Raw genomic sequence first — 22,731 nt, forward strand, 5'->3', positions numbered from 1 at the left:
GCGAGGACCTAGGCTAGCTGGCTATACTTCTATTTACAGTAGTACAATTTCAAAATGAAACATGAGTTGAATGATCACATTACAAATATCCAATAGAACAGATATTTTTTTTTAAATCTTGTTTTGAAATGCATTTTGAGAGGCCGTTGTACGACGTGCGTTCTGCTGTGCGTAAAACCACACAGACATGTTATGGAATATAAACACAAAACTTAAGGGCAAAACAACTTAATATTTACCATACTATTAACCAAAACAATGTAGGCCTATGGAACAAAAGTGTGTTCTCTTTCGTCATCCTTTGCAGCAGGTGAGTAATTAAGCTAATGCTGAAGTTGCTTACAGAACTGTAGGCTACAGTATACATTCTGCACTGCAAGCAGTTGCGTTGCCGTTTATTAAACTGTCTGTTGTCATAAATGTAGTTGTCTTAACGGATGATATTTAAAATGCTAAAAATGACATTGGCTCTTCTCTTGTTGCACAAATGTAACGTGGTCTACTCAGCACTGAAATGTTTGGAATATATTTGGTCATGAAGACATATATGATTAGATGCTGAGCTTGTAGATTTTTTTCTGGAAAATCGTAGATATCTCCTGAACGTGCGTTCGCACACCTGGCAAATGCATTGGAATGTATTTCTGTCTGGACCTGTGTGCTGTTGGTTTATAGACCGAAATGCATTGGGCTGTTTTCCTTTCCTTTTCTAAAATTAAGGAAACGCAGAGAACAGCCAAAATTCTGTTTATAAGGCAAAATCTCCCTATATATAGGCTATACTGTTCCAATAACTATCTTATTTGTGACCATGCATGCAAGTATAATGAATTTGCGTTATATATATATATAATATGTTTGAATATTTTATTGTATTATGTACCATATTTAATATTTGCGGTTTTCAAATATTTGTCAACACAGAATCAAATGTTTTATGGTCATGATTCACCAGGAGCCTGGATGGATTGGTTCCAGGCTTAAAATAATTTATATCAATATTTTCGGAAATCTCGATGGGAAAAATTAATGGGGGTTCTATCTGTGGCACCACAAAATGGCCGCCACTATAAGGCTATAAATAACTAAATATTTTTGTAATTATACATTGGGTTCCATTCTCTCATTTAAATGTTTGGACCTGCATCTGGATATTCTGATTTCTATTCTCAACTTTATTTTGTGAATAGTTAAGTAGCTTTAACATTAGACTGATCAAAGGTGCCATACAGTCTCTGTCAAACTGGACACACATCAAATACACACAGGACAAACCCCATGCCAATCATTGGTGACAATCATGTCACATTAACAAGATCATAATGGTGAATATGTATATTCTGATGATGCTCTTGTTATTTTGTCACTTTCTTTTTGATAAAAAGCAAGTGTCTTAGGCACTTGGAGACAGCTAGCTTTAAAAATCGTAGAATGTGTTCCTTTACACATTTTGGATATTATAATTTATAATTTTAATTAATGTATTATTGAGCTGTCATGAACGCATCAAGAAGGCAGAGTTAACATAATGTTAACAAATATTATATCTCCTCCCCCAACATCATCCAGTTATTCTTTCCTGGGTGATGTTATGGCTGAATCAGCGAATACAGCACCTGGTGAGTAGAGTCAAACATGAACCTGAACATGGAGACAAATCATCCATTTTGAAATGCATGCAACAAATAGAGTAGTGGGTGACCTACCATCAATTGGCGCTGTTGAGCAGCCTTGAAATGAACGGACAGGGATTTAACATCGTTCCTCTAGTTCATATATAGCTTAATGAAATTAACTCATCAAAGACACCGCTCACTTCACACTGGGTGTGATTTTTACAAATATTGAACCAATGCAAAGAATTAAAAAGCACTTCTGACTAAACAGGATCCATTGGATCCTCAAAACTGTCGGTCAAACCACCTAACTCCAACTTTGGAGATAGCTGTTTTTCCATCATTGATTAGAATGACAAAGTCAGACGGAAAACAAACAAATCTCCACATTAATGGTCAAAACCTGATATCTCCACTTGAGCTGTATTTGGGTAAAGTGATGATAATATAAGGACACATTCAAGTATCTGGAAATGTATAAAGTCACCATACCAACTTTAATGAGGCAGTATTGTGTTGTTCTAAAAACATTAATAAAAACAATAATTATACTTTGAGAGAAAAGAGAAGAGAACACTCTGGATTAAATAAAGGTCTCAGGTTGTGCGCGGCCACAGTTTTTTGCAGCCAGCGGATTCTAAAAAAACGCTGTGACGCACCTGTCACTCACTTTCAGGACCCTCCCCGTAGCCCGCACCGCCTTCTGCCTTGAGCCATAGATATAGAAACCTAGATACCTCATTGGTCTCTGCAGTTCATTGGAGCGACTGGTATCTCAATACAAGGCCCCTCCGCAGGGCTACTTGACTACTGGCCAATCACAGCGCGTTGACTACTGGCCAATCACACCACGTCTAACTGACTAGTTGCTACTTGCTACGCGGCTGCCTCTTAAGAAAAGACCCGCCCCACCTGCCTCTGATTGGCCTACCGAACGCCCCCTTCTGTGACCAAGCCCCCAGAACCCAGTGGTTTCATTGAAGCCAAATGGACATGCTGGCCATTTGAGGTATTGCAGGTGTGGCCAATGTATATGTACGAGCCCATGGTGCTCCAGTGTCGTCACTGAGGACCCAAATAGGCCGCGCCCATCACATTTTCCAATACGTTTCCAACCCGGAAGAAGGGTTCAATTAGGCCCATGCGCTGGGTGAGCAACTCAATGCAAGTGGATGGGAGGCGATATCCGGTGCCCTCTCTATTATTTTTAACTCTATGTCTGTGACGCACACGGAAGTTTCCAGCTTGCCCTGCTGAAGCGGAAGGAAGTGGAAGCACGGCCGAGATACGCATGCCTCAGAGCCGAAGGAGGCGTCTACCTTTATATGTCTATGCCTTCCTGAGTCTTGGGACGGTCTGCCTTCGACTCACCCGATTGGACAGAGGGGGAAAATTAGCTCCTGCCTCCAGCAGTTATATGCTTCAAATGGACAAGTCGTGTAGAGCAGATAAACGCAAGGTCTGCGCGACATGCGGAAAGATCCGCTCTTGCGTGAATCCACACATTTACATTGACAAAGCATTGGCAGATTCCGCCCCAGAGGTAAGATAAAAGTGCGGTGGGAGCGCGCCCTCAAGGTGCACAGCCCAACAATATCATGAGAAGAAGAAAACAGAAAACATTGTCTTCCGTTCTCTCATTTATATGTTTGGGAACCCTGTCCTCCACCTTTTTTTGTGAATTAGCCAAGTAGCTGTTGAATTACACTGATCAAAACGCCATTTAATTCTCAAACTGGACACATCAGTGACACACAGGACAAACCCCATGTCAATCATTAGTGACAATCAGTTCACATTAACACATTAACTTATAATTATGCATAATTATGCAGATTTTGATGATGCTCTTGTTATTTTGTCACTTTTGTCTTGTCGCACGTGGCTTAGGCTAGGATACCTGCAGACAGCTAGCTGTCCCCCAAGGCGCTGACAAAAAGTGTCTCCACTCAGCTCGTCAAATAGTGAGTGACAAATAAAACCTCTTTGAATCTTTGAATATTCATGAACAATATCATTAAACATATTTGGGTATGTTCTTGAACAACAGTTTCACAAAAGTTTTTTGGGTAACACTTTCTATGAAGGTCGTCTCTATAATGCTTTATAAGCTCATTTATAATGCATTATAATGCCCTTATAAGGCATTATAATGCTCGTTATAAATGTTTATAATCATGTATAACGACTTATAACCACATTTATAACGTATTATAACTGCTGGTCATAATGCATTATTATGCTCAGTGGAACAGCACATTATAACTACCCTAACTTAGTCAGTTGTAAAGGCTCATAGAGAAGTGCTGTAATGTGTCATAACGCATTATAACCAAATGTTTAAATAATGTCTTATAAACATCAATAATATGCTATAACATGACTTTGAGACCTTTAAGTAAAGTGGCCACATATTCATGCGTTATTAGACATTGTATCATACTATAATACCATATAGCACGACACAATGACCTTTAAGTAAAGTGGAAACATTATTTAATGGTTATTAGCACTTGTATCATACTATAATACCCTATAGCACGACATAGTGACCTTTAAGTAAAGTGGAAACATTCTTTAATGGCACTTGTATCATACTATAATACCCTATAGCATGACGTAGTGACCTTTAAAGGAGAATACCGGACAAATTAAGTGTTGTCTTTGATGTCTCGTTACTCACCTATTGACGTGAAAAGTGGCGTTCTTTTTTTCCATCGATTCCCCTGTCGTCATTTTTTAAACCCCCTCCGTTGTCATAATGGGAGCGCGTGGGTCAGGGAGATTCGTCTATTATAACCGATGCAAAGTTGTTTTTTTCTCTACTGCTAGTCATTGTGGATAATAGACGAATCTCCCTGACCCACGCGCTCCCATTATGACAACGGAGGGGGTTTAAAAAATGACGACAGGGGAATCGATGGAAAAAAATAACGCCACTTTTCACGTCAATAGGTGAGTAACGAGACATCAAAGACAACACTTAATTTGTCCGGTATTCTCCTTTAAGTAAAGTGACAACATTCTTTATAAGTCATTAGCATTTGTATCATATTATAATACTCTATAGCTTGATGTAGAGAGAAGGAATGAGTCCATATCAGTGTGTTTTGAGTTTGTTCATTTTACTGGATATTATGGAACTGCAACAAGACAGTTAAACACATAAACAATGAATTTAAGGCACGTTTCTTCATCACATTATCATAACAGGATGCATTGGCTTTCTTTTTGATTGATAGCCATACTGTAACTGGACATAAACAGAATAATACATAACAGAAATAATATTTAAACAAAAACAAGTTTTATAAAAATATAACATAAATAGGCTACATGACACCAAATAGTTCTGTTGTTTCCAAAATTGTATTACTATTACAGTGGGGTAGAATTCATTCATTAATCACAACACAATCACACAGTAGCAGCTTGGGGCCTCTGCAGTCACTACTTCAGTGCAAGTTAGCTTTAGCTGCTAAGCTAAGATGCTAAGCTAAGCTGCTCAGCATGGAGGACAATACTACAAAACAAACATTGTGGAGACAAATGGCCAACTTTCCCACCATTACAATACCCCCTCGTCATATGCTACTTTATGTGTCTAAGTTTAGTTTACCCAATTTATGATATATCACCTACAACAAGAAGGTTAAACACAAACAATGAATAAGGCACGTTTCTGTCCAGTCTTCATCACATTGCATAACAGGATGTTACGTTATTGTCCTCTTTGACTGACAGAATCCTGTAGCACTCACTGGCGTGTAATGCCCCCTTGTGGCGTGGTGGAGCTATTGCTCTGTATGTGTTGTTGCTATTCAAGTTCATAGTAGATGTCATGGTATTACAAGTTAAATAGTTTCAAAGAGAGAGTTCACGCATAAGTGTATTTATTTTCTGTCATATTGTTGTAATGTTAGTCTATTTACTTAATATTCACTGTGTTCCATTCCTGCAAAAGACAACACATACAGAGCAATAGCTCCACCACGCCACAAGGGGGCATTACACTCCAGTGAGCGCTACAGGATTCTGTCAGTCAAAGAGGACAATAACATAACATCCTGTTATGCAATGTGATGAAGACTGGACACAAACGTGCCTTAATTCATTGTTTAATTATGTGTTTAACTATCTTGTTGCAGGTGGGATATCATAAAGTGGGTAAACTTAGACACATAAAGTAGCATATGACCAGGGAGTATTTTGATGGTGGGAAAGTTGGCCATTTGTCTCCACAATGTTTGTAACTACAATTGTCCTCCATGCTGAGCATTTTATTTTAGCATCTTAGCTTAGCATCTTAACTTAGCAGCTAAAGCTAACTTGCACTGAAGTAGTGACTGCAGAGGCCCCAAGCTGCTACTGTGTGACTGTGTTGTGATTAATTAATGAATTCTACCCCACTGTAATAGTAATACTATTTTGGAAACAACAGAACTATCTGGTGTCATGTATTTATGTTATATTTTTGTAATTTTTTTTTTTTTTAAATGTGATGTTATTTCTGTTATGTATTATGCTGTTTATGTCCAGTTACAGTATGGCTATCAATCAAAAAGAAAGCCAATGCATCCTGTTAATAATGTGATGAAGAAACGTGCCTTAAATTCATTGTTTATGTGTTTAACTGCCTTGTTGCAGTTCCATAATATCCAGTAAAATGAACAAAATGAAAACACACTGATATGGACTCATTCCTTCTCTCTACAGTCTACATCAAGCTATAGAGTATTATAATATGATACAAATGCTAATGACTTATAAAAAATGTTGTCACTTTACTTAAAGGTCACTACGTCATGCTATAGGGTATTATAGTATGATACAAGTGCTAATGACCATTAAAGAATGTTTCCACTTTACTTAAAGGTCACTACGTCGTGCTATAGGGTATTATAGTATGATACAAGTGCTAATAACCATTAAAGAATGTTTCCACTTTACTTAAAGGTCACTGTGTCGTGCTATAGGGTATTATAGTATGATACAATGTCTAATAACGCATGAATATGTGGCCACTTTACTTAAAGGTCTCAAAGTCATGTTATAGCATATTATTGATGTTTATAAGACATTATTCCATTTAATAAACATTTGGTTATAATGCGTTTTGACACATTACAGCACCTCTCTATGAGCCTTTACAACTGACTAAGTTAGGGTAGTTATAATGTGCTGTTCCACTGAGCATAATAATGCATCATGACCAGCAGTTATAATATGTTATAAATGTGGTTATAAGTCGTTATACATGATTATAAACATTTATAACAAGCATTATAATGCCTTATAAGGGCATTATAATGCATTATAAACTGTAATGAATGTATTATTGAGCTGTCATGAATGTGTCAAGAATGCAGAACAATTATAGAGTTAATATAGTGTTAACAAATATTATGTCTTATTCTTTCCATAACAAACCAACAGACTCCAATTGAATTTGTATTTCCTGGGTGTCCAGCAGAGTGACGTTATGGCTGAATCAGCACCTGGTGAGTTCAGTCAAATATTGCAATTCTGTATAGTGGAAACAAAGCATCCAATTTGCCTTACTTGGGACATTATGTTCTTTTCTCATGTAAACCTACAGCGATCTACAAGCTTGCGACGCGTTGTGAGCTTGTAGTTTGGCTATATTATGTATAAATATAATCGTCGGTGTCCGGGACGAACCAGCTAACTCCATTTTCATCTTTTTTTTTTTTTTTCATAAATCAATGCTATTGAACACCCTTTACGTCTGTGTAAAAAATCAAAACATTTGAACCAATGAAAAGTATTAAAAAGCGCCTCTGACGAAAACTCCCAACTCCATTGGATCCTCAAACTGTCCGTCAAAAACAAACAACTCCCCCCTCTCCTCTACAGTGCTGCTTTTCACTAGTAAAATAGTATTACTATTACAGTGGGGTAGAATTCATTAATTAATCACAACACAGTCACACAGTAGCAGCTTGGGGCCTCTGCAGTCACTACTTCAGTGCAAGTTAGCTTTAGCTGCTAAGTTAAGATGCTAAGCTAAGATGCTAAAATAAAATGCTCAGCATGGAGGACAATTGTAGTTACAAACATTGTGGAGACAAATGGCCAACTTTCCCACCATCAAAATACTCCCTGGTCATATGCTACTTTATGTGTCTAAGTTTACCCACTTTATGATATCCCACCTGCAACAAGATAGTTAAACACATAATTAAACAATGAATTAAGGCACGTTTGTGTCCAGTCTTCATCACATTGCATAACAGGATGTTATGTTATTGTCCTCTTTGACTGACAGAATCCTGTAGCGCTCACTGGAGTGTAATGCCCCCTTGTGGCGTGGTGGAGCTATTGCTCTGTATGTGTTGTCTTTTGCAGGAATGGAACACAGTGAATATTAAGTAAATAGACTAACATTACAACAATATGACAGAAAATAAATACACTTATGCGTGAACTCTCTCTTTGAAACTATTTAACTTGTAATACCATGACATCTACTATGAACTTGAATAGCAACAACACATACAGAGCAATAGCTCCACCACGCCACAAGGGGGCATTACACGCCAGTGAGTGCTACAGGATTCTGTCAGTCAAAGAGGACAATAACGTAACATCCTGTTATGCAATGTGATGAAGACTGGACAGAAACGTGCCTTATTCATTGTTTGTGTTTAACCTTCTTGTTGTAGGTGATATATCATAAATTGGGTAAACTAAACTTAGACACATAAAGTAGCATATGACGAGGGGGTATTGTAATGGTGGGAAAGTTGGCCATTTGTCTCCACAATGTTTGTTTTGTAGTATTGTCCTCCATGCTGAGCAGCTTAGCTTAGCATCTTAGCTTAGCAGCTAAAGCTAACTTGCACTGAAGTAGTGACTGCAGAGGCCCCAAGCTGCTACTGTGTGATTGTGTTGTGATTAATGAATGAATTCTACCCCACTGTAATAGTAATACAATTTTGGAAACAACAGAACTATTTGGTGTCATGTAGCCTATTTATGTTATATTTTTATAAAACTTGTTTTTGTTTAAATATTATTTCTGTTATGTATTATTCTGTTTATGTCCAGTTACAGTATGGCTATCAATCAAAAAGAAAGCCAATGCATCCTGTTATGATAATGTGATGAAGAAACGTGCCTTAAATTCATTGTTTATGTGTTTAACTGTCTTGTTGCAGTTCCATAATATCCAGTAAAATGAACAAACTCAAAACACACTGATATGGACTCATTCCTTCTCTCTACATCAAGCTATAGAGTATTATAATATGATACAAATGCTAATGACTTATAAAGAATGTTGTCACTTTACTTAAAGGAGAATACCGGACAAATTAAGTGTTGTCTTTGATGTCTCGTTACTCACCTATTGACGTGAAAAGTGGCGTTCTTTTTTTCCATCGATTCCCCTGTCGTCATTTTTTAAACCCCCTCCGTTGTCATAATGGGAGCGCGTGGGTCAGGGAGATTCGTCTATTATCCACAATGACTAGCAGTAGAGAAAAAAACAACTTTGCATCGGTTATAATAGACGAATCTCCCTGACCCACGCGCTCCCATTATGACAACGGAGGGGGTTTAAAAAATGACGACAGGGGAATCGATGGAAAAAAAGAACGCCACTTTTCACGTCAATAGGTGAGTAACGAGACATCAAAGACAACACTTAATTTGTCCGGTATTTTCCTTTAAAGGTCACTACGTCATGCTATAGGGTATTATAGTATGATACAAGTGCCATTAAAGAATGTTTCCACTTTACTTAAAGGTCACTATGTCGTGCTATAGGGTATTATAGTATGATACAAGTGCTAATAACCATTAAAGAATGTTTCCACTTTACTTAAAGGTCACTGTGTCGTGCTATAGGGTATTATAGTATGATACAATGTCTAATAACGCATGAATATGTGGCCACTTTACTTAAAGGTCTCAAAGTCATGTTATAGCATATTATTGATGTTTATAAGACATTATTCCATTTAATAAACATTTGGTTATAATGCGTTTTGACACATTACAGCACCTCTCTATGAGCCTTTACAACTGACTAAGTTAGGGTAGTTATAATGTGCTGTTCCACTGAGCATAATAATGCATCATGACCAGCAGTTATAATATGTTATAAATGTGGTTATAAGTCGTTATACATGATTATAAACATTTATAACAAGCATTATAATGCCTTATAAGGGCATTATAATGCATTATAAACTGTAATGAATGTATTATTGAGCTGTCATGAATGTGTCAAGAATGCAGAACAATTATAGAGTTAATATAGTGTTAACAAATATTATGTCTTATTCTTTCCATAACAAACCAACAGACTCCAATTGAATTTGTATTTCCTGGGTGTCCAGCAGAGTGACGTTATGGCTGAATCAGCACCTGGTGAGTTCAGTCAAATATTGCAATTCTGTATAGTGGAAACAAAGCATCCAATTTGCCTTACTTGGGACATTATGTTCTTTTCTCATGTAAACCTACAGCGATCTACAAGCTTGCGACGCGTTGTGAGCTTGTAGTTTGGCTATATTATGTATAAATATAATCGTCGGTGTCCGGGACGAACCAGCTAACTCCATTTTCATCTTTTTTTTTTTTTTTCATAAATCAATGCTATTGAACACCCTTTACGTCTGTGTAAAAAATCAAAACATTTGAACCAATGAAAAGTATTAAAAAGCGCCTCTGACGAAAACTCCCAACTCCATTGGATCCTCAAACTGTCCGTCAAAAACAAACAACTCCCCCCTCTCCTCTACAGTGCTGCTTTTCACTAGTAAAATAGTATTACTATTACAGTGGGGTAGAATTCATTAATTAATCACAACACAGTCACACAGTAGCAGCTTGGGGCCTCTGCAGTCACTACTTCAGTGCAAGTTAGCTTTAGCTGCTAAGTTAAGATGCTAAGCTAAGATGCTAAAATAAAATGCTCAGCATGGAGGACAATTGTAGTTACAAACATTGTGGAGACAAATGGCCAACTTTCCCACCATCAAAATACTCCCTGGTCATATGCTACTTTATGTGTCTAAGTTTACCCACTTTATGATATCCCACCTGCAACAAGATAGTTAAACACATAATTAAACAATGAATTAAGGCACGTTTGTGTCCAGTCTTCATCACATTGCATAACAGGATGTTATGTTATTGTCCTCTTTGACTGACAGAATCCTGTAGCGCTCACTGGAGTGTAATGCCCCCTTGTGGCGTGGTGGAGCTATTGCTCTGTATGTGTTGTCTTTTGCAGGAATGGAACACAGTGAATATTAAGTAAATAGACTAACATTACAACAATATGACAGAAAATAAATACACTTATGCGTGAACTCTCTCTTTGAAACTATTTAACTTGTAATACCATGACATCTACTATGAACTTGAATAGCAACAACACATACAGAGCAATAGCTCCACCACGCCACAAGGGGGCATTACACGCCAGTGAGTGCTACAGGATTCTGTCAGTCAAAGAGGACAATAACGTAACATCCTGTTATGCAATGTGATGAAGACTGGACAGAAACGTGCCTTATTCATTGTTTGTGTTTAACCTTCTTGTTGTAGGTGATATATCATAAATTGGGTAAACTAAACTTAGACACATAAAGTAGCATATGACGAGGGGGTATTGTAATGGTGGGAAAGTTGGCCATTTGTCTCCACAATGTTTGTTTTGTAGTATTGTCCTCCATGCTGAGCAGCTTAGCTTAGCATCTTAGCTTAGCAGCTAAAGCTAACTTGCACTGAAGTAGTGACTGCAGAGGCCCCAAGCTGCTACTGTGTGATTGTGTTGTGATTAATGAATGAATTCTACCCCACTGTAATAGTAATACAATTTTGGAAACAACAGAACTATTTGGTGTCATGTAGCCTATTTATGTTATATTTTTATAAAACTTGTTTTTGTTTAAATATTATTTCTGTTATGTATTATTCTGTTTATGTCCAGTTACAGTATGGCTATCAATCAAAAAGAAAGCCAATGCATCCTGTTATGATAATGTGATGAAGAAACGTGCCTTAAATTCATTGTTTATGTGTTTAACTGTCTTGTTGCAGTTCCATAATATCCAGTAAAATGAACAAACTCAAAACACACTGATATGGACTCATTCCTTCTCTCTACATCAAGCTATAGAGTATTATAATATGATACAAATGCTAATGACTTATAAAGAATGTTGTCACTTTACTTAAAGGAGAATACCGGACAAATTAAGTGTTGTCTTTGATGTCTCGTTACTCACCTATTGACGTGAAAAGTGGCGTTCTTTTTTTCCATCGATTCCCCTGTCGTCATTTTTTAAACCCCCTCCGTTGTCATAATGGGAGCGCGTGGGTCAGGGAGATTCGTCTATTATCCACAATGACTAGCAGTAGAGAAAAAAACAACTTTGCATCGGTTATAATAGACGAATCTCCCTGACCCACGCGCTCCCATTATGACAACGGAGGGGGTTTAAAAAATGACGACAGGGGAATCGATGGAAAAAAAGAACGCCACTTTTCACGTCAATAGGTGAGTAACGAGACATCAAAGACAACACTTAATTTGTCCGGTATTTTCCTTTAAAGGTCACTACGTCATGCTATAGGGTATTATAGTATGATACAAGTGCCATTAAAGAATGTTTCCACTTTACTTAAAGGTCACTATGTCGTGCTATAGGGTATTATAGTATGATACAAGTGCTAATAACCATTAAAGAATGTTTCCACTTTACTTAAAGGTCACTGTGTCGTGCTATAGGGTATTATAGTATGATACAATGTCTAATAACGCATGAATATGTGGCCACTTTACTTAAAGGTCTCAAAGTCATGTTATAGCATATTATTGATGTTTATAAGACATTATTCCATTTAATAAACATTTGGTTATAATGCGTTTTGACACATTACAGCACCTCTCTATGAGCCTTTACAACTGACTAAGTTAGGGTAGTTATAATGTGCTGTTCCACTGAGCATAATAATGCATCATGACCAGCAGTTATAATATGTTATAAATGTGGTTATAAGTCGTTATACATGATTATAAACATTTATAACAAGCATTATAATGCCTTATAAGGGCATTATAATGCATTATAAACTGTAATGAATGTATTATTGAGCTGTCATGAATGTGTCAAGAATGCAGAACAATTATAGAGTTAATATAGTGTTAACAAATATTATGTCTTATTCTTTCCATAACAAACCAACAGACTCCAATTGAATTTGTATTTCCTGGGTGTCCAGCAGAGTGACGTTATGGCTGAATCAGCACCTGGTGAGTTCAGTCAAATATTGCAATTCTGTATAGTGGAAACAAAGCATCCAATTTGCCTTACTTGGGACATTATGTTCTTTTCTCATGTAAACCTACAGCGATCTACAAGCTTGCGACGCGTTGTGAGCTTGTAGTTTGGCTATATTATGTATAAATATAATCGTCGGTGTCCGGGACGAACCAGCTAACTCCATTTTCATCTTTTTTTTTTTTTTTCATAAATCAATGCTATTGAACACCCTTTACGTCTGTGTAAAAAATCAAAACATTTGAACCAATGAAAAGTATTAAAAAGCGCCTCTGACGAAAACTCCCAACTCCATTGGATCCTCAAACTGTCCGTCAAAAACAAACAACTCCCCCCTCTCCTCTACAGTGCTGCTTTTCACAGCATGAAAACGAGGAGGAGGATCAACAAAAAAACTATGCAGTGTACCTGTTTATCAAACTTAGCACTGACGCTAATGTCATGAAAACAAGTAATTCTATTTCTAAAATCTATGAAGTGTTTAATGAGGAGAGCAATGTGACAAGAAGAAAGGCGTTCATAGCATTTCTGCCGCGCTAGTTCTGCTACCTCTTTAGTTATTGTAATATTTAAAGTCCTGTTTATTATTGTAGGCCTATATAATAAGTGTCATGAAGCATCAGGGCATTAATTCACACGTTGTTGTGATGCATTGTGAGCTTGGAGATCCATTGTTAGCTTTTGGGAATTTGTACCCTTTTGAAACCTCTCCCTCAGCAGCGAGTGGAGCTATTGTTGTTTGGACAACAACTCAATTTCAGCTTGATTTCTGCTCGTCTGAAACTACTAACTCCACTTGCGCTGGGTAATGTGTTGATTTACCCGCGATTTGGGTAAAGTGATGATAATATAATGACACATGCAAGTATCTGACCATATATAAAGTCACTATACCAACTTTGATGAGGCAGTATTTCTTTGTTTTAAAAATATAAGGTTTTCTTCATTTCCTGAAAAACGTATATTTTGTTTTTTCGTTTCCTGAACAATGAGCGTTTTGGAGTTAGCAGGTTCAGGCTGGACAGCAGAGATATATTATATATATATTATATATATATATTATATATATATATATATATATATAGTGCTCACAGCCTTACATATTTTCTTTTTTTCTCTGTGAAGGGTTTGTCATAGAGACCTGGTGTGGGAAAATAGATTGAAACAGTTTCAAATATTCAGAATGTACTGAAAAATAAATACAACACTAAAATGGTTTCAGGTAGTGATTTTGAATATTGATTGAATTGCATTTTCTTTATTGCCTCAATTTCATATTATCATAGAGGGCCAGTCTGTGAAACGGAGCGGAAGCTATGAGATGATACCTCCTTTCAGTGAGTAAAACAGAACTGAATTAGAACTGTTTTGGTGTTTCATTTGTAAAGAATGAAACACCATTCAGCCTCTAGTTTTAATTATTTAATTTCAAGCTTAATTTTAGGTTCAAGCTGCAGGTTGTCGTTGAGCTGCTCACACTGTAAGAACCATGGTCCAGACCAAATGTCAGGATCATCTCCTAGTGTAGGATTTAGAATTTTACTCCCAATCACAGAATTTGATGAGGATGGTCAGTCTGGCCTTAAAGGTGGCTAAAATTCTAGAGGTTGAGTTGGTCCCAAATGATACTAACTCCATCAATGTATCAGGGAAAAAAACATGATATATTCATTATTGTTTTGGGAATGTATGTTCGTTAGCTAGATACAGAATTAATATCAAGAACAATTAGTTAGTTTAAACCTGTAATGTTTTAATGGTGTGTTTTAATTTCAGTGTCTGATCTGAGGGTTGTTCTGTTGGGGAATAACCAATTGGAGAGGAATGCTGTTGGGAACCAACTACTGGGACAAACTGCGTTCAGTGAACATGCTCTTAATGACTGTATGCGAGTTGGTGGTTCACTAGAGAACATAAAGATGGTGGTCATCAACACTCCAGACCTGCTAAATCCCAACTTGTCAGTTACAGAACTGTCAGAAAAAGTCCGAAGCTGTGTAACACATTCTGCTCCTGGACCTCATGTGTTTCTACTGGTGCTTCAGCCTGATGGCTTCACTGAAGAACAAAGACTCAGGTTACAGAAAGTTCTTAAAGACTTCAGTGATCACTCATTTGATCACGCATTTGTATTAGTGTCAGAGCAGAGTACAGGTCACATGTTAAACTACATGGAGCATCCTCCACTACAGGAAATGATCAGAAAATGTAGGTACAGACATTTACAGCTGAAGAACCTCGCACCCAAAGAGCTGTTGACACGACTGGGTCAAGTTGTTAAGGAGAACAACGGACAGCATGTCCACTGTGATGTCTTTGAAGATGCCATGGGTGATCACACCAGTGCTGGAAGCAAGAGACCAAGTAGAGCTTTCAACTTCCATCCATTAAAATCTGGTAAGTGTAGGCCAGATAATGTGTTTGGTACATATTTAAAGCAAATGATTCTATTACTTAATACGATCATTTTTAAAAGCATGTTGTTGTGAGATATTACAGTTGGTGTCATTATCTTGTCAGGGCTGGAATTAATTAAAGCATTCCATCAGCCATCAACAACAGCTTATCAAAGCAAGAGACCAAGAGAAGCTGTGAACTTGAGTCCATTAAGAACTGGTGGTAAATGTATAGGACAGCATTGTTATAATGTGTTTGCTATATAATTAATGCAATTATTCTATAACACTATACTATACTTTTGAAAAGCATTTAGTTGTGATAATCGCAGTTGGTGTTATTTCTTTTCAGGGCGAGACTTTATTAAAGCATCAAAGTCCTCAATAACAGCTGATCAAAGTAAGTTAACTTACATTAAAAAGCAGGGCTAAATGTATTGTGAAATAAATAATTATAACGTCAGTGATTCATTAAATGTAGGGCTGGCCCTGAATGTCAGCACCCTCTCACTATGTGAAAATGTGAAAATAAATTATAAATCAGTGAATGGTTTACATGACATTGTACTTAGTAGTTTTGTTCTTACTAATGAAGAAGATCTCTAGGTCAATTTAGAGAGACAAATGAAAACCCAACACTTACATTTTACACTTACAATCAAACTTCACTGGAGGATGGTAGACAATTAATGTGTATGAGAGAGCTAGGGAAGCAGACAGTTCTGTTAGATTGTATAACTGGTAATCACTTGCCGTGCTACTTTCATGGCTTTATGTAGTAATTTTGCTGCATACAACCTCAATTATTATTATTATTATTATTATTATTACACTTATTATTATTTAATAATGATTATTAAATATTATTACTGCTCTACATGGTGCACCTTTCTAGTTTTCAGAATGCCTCTTAATATAATGTAGTGATGGCAATGTAAAGAGCAAATGAGTTTGTGGAAAAAAATAATAAATAAATACATATTTTTTTCTTTGTAGCAGCTTCTGGAGTTATGATTATGCTTATCGGGAAACGTGATGACAAAAAGACAGCACTTGGTAACTTCATCACAGGGAAACGTGGTTATTATCTCGAACACTTCCAAAAAAAGCTGCCTGCTGAAGATGGGGAGTGGCAGGGAATGTCTGTCAGAGTAGTGAAAACCACGGATGTCTTCAGTCAATCTCTTCCATCAGTGAGACGGGAAATAGAGAGGTGTGCATCTCTTTGTTCTCCTGGACCAAATGTGATCCTGCTCTTATTGAAGCATTCTGAATTCACAGAGGAAGACAGACACACACTGAAGTTCATCATGAGTTTGTTTCATCAAGAAGCCTTTAACCACTCAATGGTCATCACAACACATGAGGAAAGTTTAGCAAGCAAATCTGTAGAACAGACCATTGTAGATTGTGGAGGAAGACTTTACAGAATGTCTGAAGATGACCGTCCATCACTGATGAAGAAGATTGAGAACATTGTCAGTGAAAACAGAGGGAGATACCTCACCTTTGATGAAGGTAGAGAAACCATGACACCAAAGTCCACCCCTCCTCTGAACCTGGTGCTGTGTGGCAGAAGAGGTGCTGGGAAGACTTCTGCAGCCAATGCCATTCTGGGTCAGACCCAATTCAAACCAGGGTCTACTTCCTCTACAGAATGTGTGAAGAAACAGGGTGAAGTGTGTGGGCGCTGGGTGACCCTGGTGGACATGCCTGCCTTGTATGAAACATCTAAGGAGGCAATGATACACAATTCATTCAGTTGTGTCTCTCTCTGTGATCCTGAGGGCGTCCATGGCTTCCTGCTGGTTGTTCCCATGGGTTCCCTCACTGATGAAGATAAGGGAGAGTTACAGAGCATCCAAGATGTATTCGGCTCTGAGGTCAAAGACTTCAGCATGGTTCTGTGGACTGTAGAGTCTGATCCAACCATTCCAGCAGATGAAGATACACACATCCAGGAGCTGTGTCAGAGCTGTGGATTCCAAAATGCTGTCTTCAACATTAAGGACAGAAACGTTCCTGAGTTGTTGGCTGCTGTAGAAGAGATTAAATGTCGAGAGGGCAAATCACCCCTCTTCACAAGAGAAATGTTTACCAAGGCCCAGATGGTAAAGATCATACAACAAGACAAAGATCTCACCACGCTAAAGGCTGGACTTCAGCTTCAAAACTCCAACACTGGTAAGTATTTAATTGGTTGGCTTTTGTGTGTTATTATAATACACCTCTGAGAATCAGTTGAAAACACCAAACTTTGGTTCTTATTTCTGCTTTAGGGTACGGTCACACCTAACTCTGTGTCTGCCTATGTGGCTGTCTTTTTGGAATGGTTTTCAAATGGAATGGAGCACTTTCACACCGAAAGCTGCACAATGCCAAAAAAAACGCCTTGTTCCCATTGAAAACCATTGCAAAAAGATTGCCACATAAGCAGAACCAAGTTAGGTGTGACCGTACCCTTAAAAAGTATTCCTTCTCAAGGCTATGGTCATACTTGCACACTGGTTGCAGGCTGATAAATGTAGGTTGTGTGTAGCCGCCTGTTTTGTACAGCCAGCACAACATAAAAAACGGAGTAGCATTCAGTGCCTTCTGTCTTGACGTTGCCGCCGGTCCACCTTCGACTCATTTGATTGGACAGACGGGGAAAAGCAGAAACGGTCTTGAGCATTTATCTGCTTCAGATAGACTTTTTCTCTACTGGACTGTACTTGAGTCTACTTGAGTGGCGCATAGAACACATAAACGCAAGGTGTGCACAAGTCACAGAAAGCTGCACAATGCTAACAAAACGCTCTGTTCCCATTAAAAACTATCGCAAAAAGACGGCCAATTTAGCAAACACAAAGTTAGGTGTGACCGTAGCCTCAGCCAGAAAGAAAATAGTGCAAAGCTTATTTCTATCTGTGTACACACAACATTATGTTTTGTAACAGACTCCCCCACTGCAGTTCATATTAACCTCTACGATAGTCTATGAGAAAAGTGCCCATCATGTATTCTTAGTTCAGACATCGTTGGGCATCAAAGATATCCATTGTACACTGTACACATGGTCAAAATGATGTTCTCTTTCTATGCATGTTGGACACGGAATAAGATACAAAATATAATGACTTCTGAAGCACTGTACCTTTGAATATTCTTAAAGGTGTTTTAAAAACCTGTCATTGCTTCATATAACTATGACTTGATGTGGACCGTTTTAGATATCAAAGATACCGCCCTGGCAAAATAAAGGACAAATAATAATAAATGATACAGTTTAAAACCTTCTTTTTTTTCAATGTCTCTTGTTAATCCAGGTGACGATGGAAATCAGAACAGAGATGGCTTAAGAATGGTACTGATTGGGAAGACTGGCAGTGGAAAAAGTGTCTCAGGAAACACCATTCTGGGTCAGATGAAATTTAAATCCCAATCCAGCCAATCATCAGTCACCAAGTTTTGCCAGAAAGCACGTGGTGAGATAGACGGTCGTCCTGTTGTTGTCGTTGATACACCTGGTTTGTTTGATACAAATCTGTCCCAAGAAGATGTTTGTCAGGAGCTGACAAAATGCATCAATCTTATGGCCCCGGGGCCTCATGTGTTCCTGTTGGTGTTACAAATTGGCCGACACACAGCAGAGGAAAAGGAGACATTGAAGTTAATCCAGGAGGCCTTTGGAAAGAATTCCAAGAAGTTCACCCTCATTCTTTTCACAAGAGGAGACTCACTGGAGAATGATAATCTGTCCATTGAAGACTATGTCAAGGGTTGTGATGATTCGTTTCAGAGGCTAATTGAAGACTGTGGAGGAAGATACCATGTCTTCAACAACTTTGATAAGAACAACCACAAACAAGTCAGTGATCTGATGAAGAAGGTTGATGAGATGGTGAAGGAGAATGGTGGGGGGTGTTACACCACAGAGATGTTCCAGGAGGCTGAAGCAGCCATTCAAAAACAAATGGAGAAGATTTTAAAAGAGAAGGAAGAGGAGATGAAGAGAGAGGTGGAGGCCCTGAAAAGAAGACATGAAGAAGAAATGCAAGGAATGATGAAAAGAGTGGAAGAGCAGAAAGATGAAATTGAAAAGGAGAGAGAGAAAAGAGAGAAACAACTAAAAGAAAAGGAGGATTATATAAAGAAAGAACGTGAGGATAGAGAGAAAGAACGGAAAGAAAGAGAAGAGGATGACCGCAAAAGGAAGGAAGAGGAGGAAAAGAAACGAACAGAGTGGAAACAAAAAATGGCCTTAGAGAGAGAGAAAAAAAAAAGTTCAGAAGAAATGGATAGAATGATGGAAAATAAGAGAGAAGAAATGAGGAAAGAACAAGAGGCTTGGGAAAAAGAAAGAAAAGAATTGTATGATCAAAGACAACAGGAAGAGAAGAAGAACAGAAGAAAAATAAAAAGGCGTCAGGAAGAATTTGATCAGGAAAGAGAAAAACATGAAAAGAAAAGAAGAGAAGAGGATCAGAAGAGACAACAAGAAGAAAAGGAACAAGTGCATAAGGAAAGAGAGAAGGAACAAGAAAAAAGAGAAAAGGAGGAAAGAGAAAGAAAGAAAGAGGAGGACATTAAACGAAATGAGCTGAAAGAAAAACTTGATGCGTTGGAGAGAGAGAACAAAATAGGATCAGAAGAAAAGGATAGAATGTTAGAAAATCAGAGAGAAGAAATGAGGAAACAAAAAGAGGCTTGGGATAATGAAAGAAAAGAAAGAGAACAGGAAGAACAGGAGAAAATAAAAAGGCTTCAAGAAGAATTTGATCAGGAAAGAGAAATGCTTGAAAAGAAAAGAAGAGAAGAGGATCAAAACAGACAAAAAGAAGTAGAAAATGAACGACAGAAAATTCAGCAAATGGAGAAAAAGAAAGAACAGGAAAAAATTGAAGAGGATAGAAAAAGGAACAAAGAAGAGGAAATTAAACAAAAGGAGTGGAAAGAACAACTTGATGCCCTGGAGAGAGAGAAAAATAAATCAAAAGAAAAGGATAAAATGTTGGGAAAAGAGAGAGAAGAAACGAGAAAACAACAAGAGGCTTGGGAGAACGAAAGAAGAGGATGGTGGGATAAAAGAGACCAGGAAGATAAAGAGAGAAGAGAAGAAGAACATGAGAAAATAAAAAAGCTTCGGGACGAATTTGATCAGGAAAGAGAAGAACATGAAATGAAAAGAAGAGAAGAGGATCAAAACAGACGACAAGAAGAAGAAAAGGAACGACAGAGAATTCTGAAAGAGCATGAAGACAAAGTGAAGATGATTGTGAAGAAATACACAGACGAGGCCAGAGAAAATGCAGAGAAATCCAATGGATTCATAGAAATACTTAAGGAGGAGTTCAAAGAAAAATACGAAGACATCGAGAAAATGGTAAGGCTGAGAATGAGACTAGCAGAACTGAAACGGGGCGAGGTAACCCAGGAATCAAGAAATGAAAAGAAGGAAATAGAAGATGAAATAAAAAAGATGAAGAGATGGTGCATCATCCTCTGAGTAAGCATAAAAACAAATCATATTATTTTGTGTAAGTGAATATAATATATCAATCAGTCAATCACATTATTAATTGTAGCCTACCTAACCTGACTGTGGTAAATTGATGGTCAAAATGTCTTTGGTTTATTACTGTAAAACCAAACAGCTATGAAGTTAAGTTTAACATTTCTTCCTTGAGCAAACAAAGCCAGATAAATTACGTTTGAGGCAAAGCAGCATATTGTCGCTGTCAGGTGGAAACCTTATATCCAAAACCATTACATTTCAGTGAATGGAAAAATAACCTGTTCAAGTTATTATTTAGTCAAAAGTTCATACTTTTCAGTGGTTAAATATTTATAAAAATCAGTCCAAGGCTTGGCATGCTCAACCCACAGGACTTAAAAAGTTAAATTTCTCAGTAGGTACATTGACTGGTGCAAATGCAAAATGTTGCACCATATGCCGTAAATTCAATTCCCCCCTGTAGCTTCCTCAGGTCCTGACAGCCTGGGGGAGATATGTGCTCTGCAGAGCACCCTTTTCTAGTTGTGTATATTATGATGAATATCTAATTTTGTATATTGATGACTGTGATCAGCTATAGGTCGTTCATTTCCGCCTAGTCGGTGTAAATGCTCACATTAATGTCTGCTACTGTATTAAAAGCTCTGAAACTTATTTTGTAAGTGCCGATTGTTCCTTTGATAAAAAGGAAAAAATATTTAAAAAACAGACTTAACCACTTTTTTTCCCATATTTTGGGCATGTCATTATAGGTTAAACACTGTATTTTTTTCTATTTTTTTAAAAGGTTTTTGCCCGACAGCGATGCTATGTAAAATTATTAATTAGTAAAGCTTTATATTGATCCTATCTGGCTAAGTTAACCAGGGTAACAAGTGTATTGACAGTTGACACTCTCCATGTCTGTCTGTTTGTGTGGCTGCTTTCTTTGCAGGTGCTGGAGGTGGATGTGGCAGAACGTCACCAGCAGAGTGACAACACTTGGGCACATCAGCATCACTGGCAACACACAGCCCTGTGTGTAGTAAAGATTTGTATTGATTCTATAAATATATATCTGGTTCATTATTGTGTCCGCCAGGCCGTCCGTCTGTCTGTGTGTCCGTGTGTCCGTCTGTGAACAGCTAATCTCCGGCACCGTTGGCTTGGACCGTTGGCTTGCAAAACTGTGCGCACAGAGCTGAACCTCTGCCCCACATTTTTCACATGGGCCTGTTATAGCGCCACCAGGAGGTTGATATTTGCAAAACACTTTTTTTTTTTTACAGTACTCTTTTACAGATTTTGTCCAAACATCATGCAAATCGGTACACAGTATGTCTATAATCATTAAACGAAAGGGTTCCTTCAGATTTTTTATATTACATCCTGGTTGGCAATGATTGACATCTAAAGTTTGCAGGAGTGGCCCGTTTTAAACAAAATGCCCCAAATCATGAACGCAACGTCCAATTGTGGTGAATCTTTGCACGCACATTCACACTACGTTGAGTCACAAATGGCACCCTTTTAACATTGCCCTATTATAGCGCCACCAGGAGGCCGATTTTTGCCCACAATAACATTACTGGCCCACCTGTGCTCCGAAGAGCACTTTTTCTAGTTGATCATGTAAAACTATCTGGTGAATTAGTAAAGCTTTGTATTGATTATGTAAAACTATCTGGTTAATTATTGATTATGTAATACTACTGTACCTGGTGAATTAGTAAAGCTTTGTATTTATTATGTAAAACTATCTGCTTAATTATTGATTATGTAATACTACTGTACCTGGTTAATTAGTAAAGCTTTGTATTGATCATGTAAAACTATCTGGTTAATTATTGATTATGTAATACTACTGTACCTGGTTAATTAGTAAAGCTTTGTATTGATCATGTAAAACTATCTGGTTAATT

At 37.6% G+C, this 22,731-nt stretch overlaps 1 protein-coding gene across 1 annotated transcript in view; it reads left to right on the forward strand.

The window, feature by feature from the left end:
* The window catches only part of LOC308099648 (uncharacterized protein), a gene marked incomplete at its 3' end in the record, with an annotated part of 46,598 nt that overhangs the window by 5,501 nt on the left and 18,366 nt on the right, over positions 1-22,731 (forward strand). The window contains exons 4-12 of the mRNA XM_080448384.1: positions 1,570-1,619; positions 3,507-3,580; positions 7,053-7,117; positions 12,845-12,909; positions 14,224-14,274; positions 14,714-15,334; positions 15,458-15,556; positions 15,686-15,733; positions 16,330-17,517. Coding sequence (XP_080304510.1) covers positions 12,891-12,909; positions 14,224-14,274; positions 14,714-15,334; positions 15,458-15,556; positions 15,686-15,733; positions 16,330-17,517 — 2,026 coding nt within the window. The 5' untranslated portion in view covers positions 1,570-1,619; positions 3,507-3,580; positions 7,053-7,117; positions 12,845-12,890. The remainder of the gene's footprint in view (positions 1-1,569; positions 1,620-3,506; positions 3,581-7,052; positions 7,118-12,844; positions 12,910-14,223; positions 14,275-14,713; positions 15,335-15,457; positions 15,557-15,685; positions 15,734-16,329; positions 17,518-22,731) is intronic.

The sequence above is a fragment of the Gymnoscopelus braueri genome, assembly GCF_963280865.1.
Source record: "Gymnoscopelus braueri genome assembly, chromosome: 13".
Classification (NCBI taxonomy): domain Eukaryota; kingdom Metazoa; phylum Chordata; class Actinopteri; order Myctophiformes; family Myctophidae; genus Gymnoscopelus; species Gymnoscopelus braueri.